The sequence below is a fragment of the Doryrhamphus excisus genome, chromosome 19 (assembly GCF_030265055.1).
Source record: "Doryrhamphus excisus isolate RoL2022-K1 chromosome 19, RoL_Dexc_1.0, whole genome shotgun sequence".
Taxonomy (NCBI): Eukaryota; Metazoa; Chordata; class Actinopteri; order Syngnathiformes; family Syngnathidae; genus Doryrhamphus; species Doryrhamphus excisus.
This window is the reverse complement of record NC_080484.1, coordinates 2,180,197-2,191,336: the sequence shown is the minus strand read 5'-3', so window position 1 is coordinate 2,191,336 and position 11,140 is coordinate 2,180,197. Positions and strand designations below refer to the sequence as shown.

The 11,140-nt window shown below is 36.0% G+C and overlaps 1 protein-coding gene across 5 annotated transcripts in view; it reads right to left on the bottom strand.

Annotated features, from left to right (window-relative positions):
* Window positions 1-314: 314 nt before the first annotated feature.
* The window catches only part of rps6ka5 (ribosomal protein S6 kinase, polypeptide 5), a 31,925-nt gene continuing 21,099 nt past the window's right edge, over window positions 315-11,140 (bottom strand). For 3 of the 5 annotated variants that reach the window (XM_058056493.1, XM_058056494.1, XM_058056495.1), the window contains one exon: window positions 7,520-9,757. In XM_058056493.1, the coding sequence (XP_057912476.1) occupies window positions 9,458-9,757 (300 nt within the window). In that variant the 3' untranslated portion in view covers window positions 7,520-9,457. Of the gene's footprint in view, window positions 9,758-11,140 lie in introns of all 5 variants that reach the window. The other 2 variants (XR_009120172.1, XR_009120171.1) reach the window with 2 other exon arrangements.

Here is an 11,140-nt window from a genome sequence, read left to right as displayed (position 1 = left end):
TTATTTTTATAATATTTTATTATAGTATAATATATATATAACATATTATTGGTTAAAATTTAAAAATGGGAAAAGGTAATTAAATGTATTTGACTCATTTTTGCAGATAAACTACGCCAGTTTTAGTACTACACAAGGTAAAATAAACTACTGTAGAATATTAATTACTTACTCTCCTTTCTTTTACTACTTCAAAAACTGCCAAATCTATAAATCTAAAATATGGAGCTATGATATAATAATATGAATAATGAGCTTGACGATAGCTTGTTAAAAACATCATCAGATAGCACCTTTGTTTAGTAAACATAAAGGAACTTTTTTTATTGGAACATGACAAACAAATACTTCCAAGGACCTTAAAAATGTTAAATAAATATTTCCACGTTACTCAATGGTCATGGGGGGGTTGGGGGGGTGGACTGCAGACAGTGAACTGTCAGTCAAATACATAGAAATACAGTAGTTTTCTCACTTCAATGTAAAAAAAAAGGATCTTTACACATTGACACAATGCTGCCATCTAGCGGCCGTTCACTGAATGACCTTTCAACGTTAATACATATACTATCAAAGGGGTGAATTGGAATCCTTTAGTTGGTATAATGTAGTTACACAGTAGACTAAAATCATGTCATGAGCAAAGGCCTCAACCAATCACAGTGGGGGGATGAATGACAGATGAGTCGCATGGTAAAAACGGGTTCAAGTGCAAAGTGTTGCCGTTTTTTTTTAAAGCTTGTAGAAGGAAGTGGCGAAGGGATTTACTGCTACAGTACTTTCTGACGTGTGGAATCAACACAAGCCGTGAAAATCAAGCAGCCGCACACGTGGGGAATCGCTCGGAATATGTACAAAAAACAATTCACTTTTTTTTGTGTTACTTTTTAAAAAAAAAAAAAATTTAAAAAATATCGGACGCCGCGCCAACATCGTACGTCTCTACTTTTTAAAAGGAAAAGTGTACTTTTTAGGGCTTTTCTGTGCCTTCCAAAGATTTAAAAATGGATAAAAAAAAAAGAGGCAGCTAAGAATGCAAGTAATGGGACGCACCTATTCTGTCTATAAATTTAGCCTTGTGAAAAAAACCCTCCAAAAAGCACCAACAATGTTCCGTTTTCATCATGTGACCTGCATATTAGCCAAACTACAGCAACATTATTATTATTATTATTATTATTATACTGAAGAACTACATTACAAGAAGGAAAAAAGAGAAGAAAAGATAGAAAAAGAGAGAAGAGAGAGAGAGAAAAAAGAGACAAAAAGGAAAAAAAGAGAAAAAAAGAAGAAAAGAAAAACAAGAAAAAAAGATAGGAAGAGAAGAGAGAGAAAAAGAAAAAAAATAATTAAAAAAATGTTTAATTAAAAAAAAAGAACTACATTACCGGCGTAGAGAAGGAAAAAAAAGAAGAAAAGAAAGGATAGAAAAAAAGAGAGAAGAGAGAGAGAAAAAAGAAGAGACAAAAAGGAAAAAAGGAAAAGAAAAACAAGAAAAGAAGAAAAGATAGGAAGAGAATGGAGAAAAAGACACAGAGAAAAAGAAAAAAAATCGTTTTTAATTAATAAAAAAAAAGAACTATGTTACCGGCGTAGAGAAGGAAAAAAGAGAGGAGAGAGAGAAAAAAGAGGAGAAAAAAAGAAGAAAAGAGAGGAAGAGAAGAGAAAAAAAAAAAAAAGACAGAGAAAAAGAAAATGAAAAAAAATTAATTAAAAAAATAATAATAAAAAAGAACGTTACCCGCATAGAGAAGGAAAAAAGAGAAGAGAAGAAAGAAAAGATAGAAAAAAGAGAGGAGAGAGAGAAAAAAGAAGAGACAAAAAGGAAAAAAGAGAAGAAAAGAAAAGCAAGAAAAGAAAAGATAGGAAGAGAAGAGAGAGAAAAAGCAAATACATTTTTTTGTTTTAAATTATTTTAAAAGATTTAAATAAAAAAAAAACGGAAAAAAAAAAACTACGTTACCAGCATAGAGAGTTCTCCTGTTTTGTGTGGAAGTGGTAACTTTTTGGCTTCTTATTTTGTCTTTCCCCACCCTCGGTTATCGCTGTGTGGAGTTTGCATGTTCTCCCCGTGCATGCGTGGGTTTTCTCCGGGTACTCCGGTTTCCTCCCACATTCCAAAAAAAAACATGCTAGGCTAATTAGCGACTCCAAATTGTCCATAGGTATGAATGTGAGTGTGAATGGTTGTTTGTCTATATGTGCCCTGTGATTGGCTGGCCACCAGTCCAGAATGTTTACCCCGCCTCTCGCCTGAAGACAGCTGGGATAGGCTCCAGCACCCCCCCCCCTGCGACCCCCGTGAGGATAAGTGGTAGAAAATGAGTACTACTACTAGTAGTAGTAGGCTAGTATTAGCCTTCTTTTGCCCTATTATATCAAATTTGTCAGACATTTTTATTTTTAATAAAAAAAATAAATGAAAAAAAAATCAAGAAAAAAAATCAAATTATTTAGGGGGGGCTTCAGAATATTTTTAAATAGGTCTAACGACGCTACTGGCCCTTAAAAGTAAAAAAAAAAAAAAAACGTTAGGTTAATTAGCGACTCCAAATTGTCCATAGGTATGAATGTGAGTGTGAATGGTTGTTTGTCTATATGTGCCCTGTGATTGGCTGGCCACCAGTCCAATATGTGGACCCCGCCTCTCGCCTGAAGACAGCTGGGATAGGCTCCAGCACCCCCCCCCCCCCGCGACCCTCGTGAGGATAAGTGGTAGAATATTAGTACTACTACTAGTAGCAGTAGGCTAGTATTAGCCTGCTTTTGCCCTATTATATCAAATTTGTCAGACATTTTTATTTTTAATAAAAAAAATCAATGAAAAAAAATCAATAAAAAATATCAAATTATTTAGAGGGGGCTGCAGAATATTTTTAAATAGGTCTAACGACGCCACTGGTCCTTAAAAGTTAAAAAAAAAAAACGTTAGGTTAATTAGCGACTCTAAATTGTCCATAGGTATGAATGTGAGTGTGAATGGTTGTTTGTCTATATGTGCCCTGTGATTGGCTGGCCACCAGTCCAATATGTGGACCCCGCCTCTCGCCTGAAGACAGCTGGGATAGGCTCCAGCACCCCCCCCGCGACCCTCGTGAGGATAAGTGGTAGAAAATGAGTACTACTACTAGTAGTAGTAGGCTAGTATTAGCCTTCTTTTGCCCTATTATATAAAATTTGTCAGACATTTTTATTTTTAATAAAAAAAATCAATGAAAAAAAAATCAATAAAAAATATCAAATTATTTAGGGGGGCTTCAGAATATTTTTAAATAGGTCTAACGACGCCACTGACCCTTAAAAGTAAAAAAAAACAAAAAAACAAAAAACGTTAGGTTAATTAGCGACTCCAAATTGTCCATAGGTATGAATGTGAGTGTGAATGGTTGTTTGTCTATATGTGCCCTGTGATTGGCTGGCCACCAGTCCAATATGTGGACCCCGCCTCTCGCCTGAAGACAGCTGGGATAGGCTCCAGCACCCCCCCCGCGACCCTCGTGAGGATAAGTGGTAGAAAATGAGTACTACTACTAGTAGTAGTAGGCTAGTATTAGCCTTCTTTTGCCCTATTATATAAAATTTGTCAGACATTTTTATTTTTAATAAAAAAAATCAATGAAAAAAAAATCAATAAAAAATATCAAATTATTTAGGGGGGCTTCAGAATATTTTTAAATAGGTCTAACGACGCCACTGACCCTTAAAAGTAAAAAAAAACAAAAAAACAAAAAACGTTAGGTTAATTAGCGACTCCAAATTGTCCATAGGTATGAATGTGAGTGTGAATGGTTGTTTGTCTATATGTGCCCTGTGATTGGCTGGCCACCAGTCCAATATGTGGACCCCGCCTCTCGCCTGAAGACAGCTGGGATAGGCTCCAGCACCCCCCCCGCGACCCTCGTGAGGATAAGTGGTAGAAAATGAGTACTACTACTAGTAGTAGTAGGCTAGTATTAGCCTTCTTTTGCCCTATTATATAAAATTTGTCAGACATTTTTATTTTTAATAAAAAAAATCAATGAAAAAAAAATCAATAAAAAATATCAAATTATTTAGGGGGGCTTCAGAATATTTTTAAATAGGTCTAACGACGCCACTGACCCTTAAAAGTAAAAAAAAACAAAAAAACAAAAAACGTTAGGTTAATTAGCGACTCCAAATTGTCCATAGGTATGAATGTGAGTGTGAATGGTTGTTTGTCTATATGTGCCCTGTGATTGGCTGGCCACCAGTCCAATATGTGGACCCCGCCTCTCGCCTGAAGACAGCTGGGATAGGCTCCAGCACCCCCCCCGCGACCCTCGTGAGGATAAGTGGTAGAAAATGAGTACTACTACTAGTAGTAGTAGGCTAGTATTAGCCTTCTTTTGCCCTATTATATAAAATTTGTCCGACATTTTTATTTTTAATAAAAAAAATCAATGAAAAAAAAATCAATAAAAAATATCAAATTATTTAGGGGGGCTTCAGAATATTTTTAAATAGGTCTAACGACGCCACTGACCCTTAAAAGTAAAAAAAAACAAAAAAACAAAAAACGTTAGGTTAATTAGCGACTCCAAATTGTCCATAGGTATGAATGTGAGTGTGAATGGTTGTTTGTCTATATGTGCCCTGTGATTGGCTGGCTGGCCACCAGTCCAATATGTGGACCCCGCCTCTCGTCCCTACGACCCTCATGAGAAAAAAAAAACGAATGTTTCTGTAGCGGAGTAAACGCTGAAATATGATGGAGGAACAGAGGCGTTCAGCACCACGGACAGAACCACCACACTCCAAGATGGCTGCCAGTGTATCCTAGTTTGGAAGCGGGCGCGGAGAGAGGTGAAGAGGAGTAGGAGGGTGTTTTCTTTTGGAACAAACACAAGTGCGGCACATCAGCTAATAGAGCTTGGCTCCCGGAGGAGGAAGACGAGGAAGAGGAGGAGGAGGGGGAGGGGCTGAATGTAGGACACTCATCCCTTTGCCCCACTTGAGCTATTAATACACCAAAGAAAAAGGGGGGGGGGGGAGGCGGGCTGAATGAAGAACTCATGAGAAGTCTACGTGAGACGATAGCTTTGTAGTGCTTCGTCAGGCCTACTTCCTGCGGCGGCGGCGGCGGTGGCGGTGGCGCCGCTTTCAAGTTGAGGGAAACGCGGTCACGGTTTTTGTTTGAACGAGACAAAAGCATCACGAAGAGAGAGAGAGAGAAAGAGAGAGAGAGAGAGAGAGAGAGATGCATAGTTGAAAAGGCGATGAAATCCCACGTCCGACACGTCAACAAAACGCATGAAAAGGAGCGGAAGGAACGTTACGGCGACTTCCTGGTTATTCCACCTTTTTGGTTTTTACCGCCAAGAGTGCATCCTGAAAGGAAGACGACGAGGGAAAACACGGTGCTCCTGAACGCACCACACGGGACATCCACTCAAGACCAGGACGACCTCGCATGCACACACTTCATTTTGTATAAAAAAAGAAGAAAAGAAAAAGAAGAAAAGATAGGAAGAGAAGAGAGAGAAAAAGAAAAAAAAAGAAATAAAAAATAACTACATTACCGGTGTAGAGAAGGAAAAAAGAGAAGAAAAGAAAGAAAAGAGAGAAGAGAGAGAGAAAAAAGAAGAAAAAAAACCAAGAAGAGATAGGTAGAGAAGAGAGAGAAAAAGACAAAGAGTGAAAAAGAAAAAAAAGAAATAAAAAAAGAACTACGTTACCGGCATAGAGAAGGAAAAAAGAGAAGAACAGAAAGAAAAGAGAGAAAAAAAGAGAGGAGAGAGAGAGAGAAAAAGAGTAAAAAAAGGAAAAACAAGAAAAGAAAAACAAGTAAAGATAGGAAGAGAAGAGAGAGAAAAAGACAAAGAGTGAAAAAGAAAAAAAAGAAATAAAAAAAAGAACTACATTACCGGCATAGAGAAGGAAAAAAGAGAAGAAAAGAAAGAAAAGAGAGAAAAAAGAGAGAAGAGTGAGAAAAAAGAAGATAAAAAGGAAAAAAGAAAAACAAGAAAAGAAGAAAAGATAGGAAGAGAAGAGAGAAAAAGAAATAAAAAAAGAAATTAAAAAAAGAACTACGTTACCGGCGTAGAGAAGGAAAAAAGAAGAGAGAAAAAAAGAGAAGAGAGAGAGAAAAAAGAAGAGAAAAAAAGGAAAAAAAGAAAAAAGAAGAAAAGAAAAACAAGAAAAGAAGAAAAGATAGGAAGAGTGAGAAAAAGACAGAGTGAAAAAGAAAAAAAAGAACTACGTTACCAGCGTAGATAAGGAAAAAAGAGAGAGAAAAAAGAGAAAAAAATAAGAAAAGATAGGAAGAGAAGAGAGAGAAAAAGACAAAGAGAGAAAAAGAAAAAAGAAAGAAATTAAAAAAAAAGAACTATGTTACCGGCATAGAGAAGGAAAAAAGAGAAGAAAAGAGAGAAAAAAAGAGAGAAGAGAGAGAGAGAGAAAAAAGAAGAGAAAAAAAGGAAAAAAAGAAGAAAAGAAAAACAAGAAAAGAAGAAAAGATAGGAAGAGAAGAGAGAGAAAAAGACAAAGAGAGAAAAGGAAAAAAGAAAGAAATTAAAAAAAAAAAAGAACTACGTTACCGGCGTAGAGAAGGAAAAAAGAGAAGAAAAGAGAGAAAAAAAGAGAGAAGAGAGAGAGAGAAAAAAGAAGAGAAAAAAAGAGAGAAGAGAGAGAGAGAAAAAAGAAGAGAAAAAAAGGAAAAAAGAAGAAAAGAAAAACAAGAAAAGAAGAAAAGTTAGGAAGAGTGAGAAAAAGACAAAGAGTGAAAAAGAAAAAAAAAGAACTACGTTACCAGCGTAGATAAGGAAAAAAGAGAGAGAAAAAAGAAGAGGAAAAAAGAGAAAAAAATAAGAAAAGATAGGAAGAGAAGAGAGAGAAAAAGACAAAGAGAGAAAAGGAAAAAAGAAAGAAATTAAAAAAAAAGAACTACGTTACCGGCGTAGAGAAGGAAAAAAAAGAGAAAAAAAGAGAGGAGAGAGAGAAAAAAGAAGAGAAAAAAAGGAAAAAGAAAAGAAAAACAAGAAAAGAAGAAAAGAGAGAAATAGAGAGAAAAAGACAAAGAGTGAAAAAGAAAAAAAAAGAACTATGTTACCAGCGTAGATAAGGAAAAGAGAAGAGAGAGAAAAAAGAAGAGAAAAAAAGAAGAAAAGATAAGAAGAGAAGAGAGAAAAAGACAAAGAGAGGACGACCATGCGTTTTCATTTTGCATCATTTCAGCCAAAAACAAAAACAAAATGTCCGCCCTTTGTGAAAACCACAAGAAGAGCCAAGTTAAGGGTTGGTCCTTTCTATCAATCTGCAGTCGATTGGTCATGTCTGATCACAGACCTCAGGATGCTTGCGGCGTCCAAAATGCCACCATGATGCTGGAATCTACACAACTTAAAAGTGCTTTAAGGGGGGGACTCATGCTGAACGAGTCTGGTGACTCTCGGTTCAAAAGTACCCGGGTTCTGCAGGACAAGCAAACGAGTCAACACAGACGAATACCCAAAAGAAAGTCCCGGTTCAGTACAAAACTTACACGTTTTGAACGACTCGGTCAATAATCCACCATCTGTATTCTGTACACAAATGGACAAAAAACATCATCATCTTTGGCAAGCCAATATTTTTGGCCATGACTGAGTCAGGGGTATCCAAAGTGCGGCCCGGGGGCCATTTAGAGTCCATGGCTGTTTTTTTTTTTATTTTAAAAATACAAGAAAACGAAAAAAAAATACTTTTTTTTGCTTCTGTTTTGCTGTTTTATTTGTGCATTTTTTTCTCTTATTTATACTATTAAAAAATATTTTCAGCCTTTAATATTTCATATATTATAATATATTATTATAATATGTATTTGCCTCTTATTCTCCTAATATTTTTTCATTTTGGTTGTTTATTTGTATTATTACAAAGTGCTAACGGCCAATAAAAAAATTAGCGGCGGGCTGTTAATGCCCCCTGAGCTGCACTTTGGACACCCCTGCGCTAAGCTAAGTGGCTAAAGTTTGCTATCAACCATCTTGTATTCCATACACAAATGGACAAAAAACATCATTATCTTTGGCAAGCCAATATTTTTGGCCATGGGGTATCCAAAGTGCGGCGTGGGGCCCATTTAGAGCCCATGGCTATTTTTTTTTATTTTAAAAATACAAGAAAATGAAAAAAATACTTTTTTTGCTTCTGTTTTGCTGTTTTATTTGTGCATTTTTTTCTCTTATATATATTGTTAAAAAAATTATTTTCAGCCTTTAATATTTCAACCTTTTTTGCCTATTATTTTGCCAATTATTACAAAGTGCTAACGGACAATAAAAAAATTAGCGGCGGGCTGTTAATGCCCCCTGAGCTGCACTTTGGACACCCCTGCGCTAAGCTAAGTGGCTAAAGTTTGCTATCGACCATCTTGTATTCCATACACAAATGGACAAAAAACATCATTATCTTTGGCAAGCCAATATTTTTGGCCATGGGGTATCCAAAGTGCGGCGTGGGGCCCATTTAGAGCCCATGACTATTTTTTTTTTATTTTAAAAATACAAGAAAATGAAAAAAATACTTTTTTTGCTTCTGTTTTGCTGTTTTATTTGTGCATTTTTTTCTCTTATATATATATTGTTAAAAAAATTATTTTCAGCCTTTAATATTTCAACCTTTTTTGCCTATTATTTTGCTACAAAGTGCTAACGGCCAATAAAAAAAATTAGCGGCGGGCTATTAATGCCCCCTGAGCTGCACTTTGGACACCCCTGCGCTAAGCTAAGTGGCTAAAGTTTGCTATCGATGTTTCGCTTTATTTTTCCGTGTGTATCCTCACAGGCTAGCTTTAGCTTTAGCGCACCACATGCAGTAAAGGAGCAAATGTATGCTATCGCGAATCGTTCGTTTCAAGTCTAGTTTTTTGGCACGTGTGTTTTTTTTTTTTTTTTAGCGCTTCCTGTCCGTACCATGATGCCGATCTCTCCAAACAATCTCTGGGCGCCCGTTAGCCACTTAGCACCGACGACCGACGACTCAATGAGCCGCTACTCCAAAACAGTTTTTTTCAGAGACGTAGAAAATATTCTCCGTGTATTTTCTTCTGAATATACACAAATAAATTAATAATGTATATTAGCATAAATATTTCCATTAATTACCGTGATCCGTTTTGCCGGGGCTCCTCCCTCCGGAAAAAAGCGGACACCATACTTTCTGTTTCCAGTTGGCGTACAAAGCATCCAACATGGTAAACACTTTTTTGACTTTCCCTTTCGACCTTCGGAGGCATGGAGCGACATGGTGGGTGGGGGTAAACCAGGGTAAGGGGGGGGCAGGTCCTTCCTGGTCCAGTCCCTGGTGAGCTATTGCTAGTGGATATTGAGGTTGCCGCTCCTGCTGCATGCTTGCCTTTTCGGTTCGGAGACGTGCACGACGACATCCATGCAAAAAAAAAAAAAAAAACACGTAGGAAAGGTGAAAAAGAGGCAAAGGGCGTGGCTTAAGTCCTCGCTCACTTCCCGTCGGAAAAGTGAAAAGCAGGCAGGGGTGGCTCGGAGTTAGTTTCCTGGGTTGCGGCAGAGGTGGTGGCGTCAGCCGGGGGTTGGCCACCGTCGTTGTCGTCGTTGTCGTCGTTCTCGGGAAAGTTCTTCTCCTGCGACTGGGACGAGGATGAGGAAGAGTGGGTGCTCTCGCTGGAGCTGCTGCGCGTCTCCGTGCTGGTGCTGGTCTTCTTCATCTTGCGTCGCTTGGCCAGCGGCGCCTTGTCCACCGTCTGCAGGCGGAAGCCCTCACGCTTGCATTTGTTAAAAGCCTGCAACGGCACAAGTACAAAAAAACATTTTTTTTTAATATTTGCAGTGATTTTATAAGAATAAAGTCAAAATATTAAAAGGGGAAAAGTTGTACTTGAATGAGATAAAAAAGTTACAATTTTGAGGAAAAAGAATCTAATTAAAAGTGGCATAAAAAAGTGAAAATATTAAAGAAATTGTGAAATATTGGAAAAAAAAAAAGCCACAAAGACATAATATTGTGAGAAAAAAACTAAACAACAAATAATTTTTTTTAATATTTTTGGGGAATATCAGAAGAATAAAGAAAAATATCAAACATATAAAAATAAAAATAAAGACATTTCGTTGGCAATTTCACTGTTATTGTGCAATGACAATAAAGGAAGTCTATCTATCCATCCATCCATCCATCCATCCATCCATCTATGCCGGTAACATAGTTCTTTTTTTTTTTTTTCTTTTTCTCTGTTTGTCTTTTTCTCGCTCTTCTCTTCCTATCTTTTCTTCTTCCTTTTTCTCTTGTTTTTTCTCTCTCTCTTCTCTCTTTTTTTCCTCTCTTTTCTTTCTTTTCTTCTCTTTTTTCCTTCTCTACGCCGGTAATGTAGTTCTTTTTTTTTATTTTTCTCTCTTTGTCTTTTTCTCTCTCTTCTCTTCCTTTCTTTTTTCTTTTTCTTTTCTTCTTTTTTTCTCTTCTTTTTTCTCTCTCTCTTCTCTCTTTTTTTTCTTTTCTTCTCTTTTTTCCTTCTCTATGCCGGTAAAAAATGTAAAAAAAAAAATTTAAATTTAAAATTTATTTAACAAAAACGTAAATTATATTAGGAAGGCAGGAAGTGAACAAATGTAACAGTTACTGATTGTAAAAGTACCAGATGGATTGGATTAAATTACATTTAATAAAATGTATTTAATTTTATTTTATTTTATTTTAATTTATAAAAGGCTGATTGTAAAATTACCAGATGGATTGGATTAAATTTAATTTAATAAATTAATTTTAATTTTAATTTTAATTTTAATTTTAATTTTAATTTTAATTTTAATTTTAATTTTAATTTTAATTTTAATTTTGAATTCAGGAAGTGAACAAATGTAACAGTTAGTGATTGTAAAAGTACCAGATAGATTGGATTAAATTACATTTAAAAAAAATTAATTTAATTTCATGTAATTTTAATTTAGGAAAGCAGGAAGTGAACAAATGTAACAGTTAGTGATTGTAAAAGTACCAGATGGAGGGGTAGGATTTAATAAGCTTTGCTTCTTCCTACTCCTTTTGGACATGTGGAACTGGGAACTGATTATGGGATGCACTCAATTGGAATCTGATGCATGTTCAAATGAAATAAAACCATTAGCATTAGCATTAGCATAAATGAATGATGAATAATAATAATCCATTC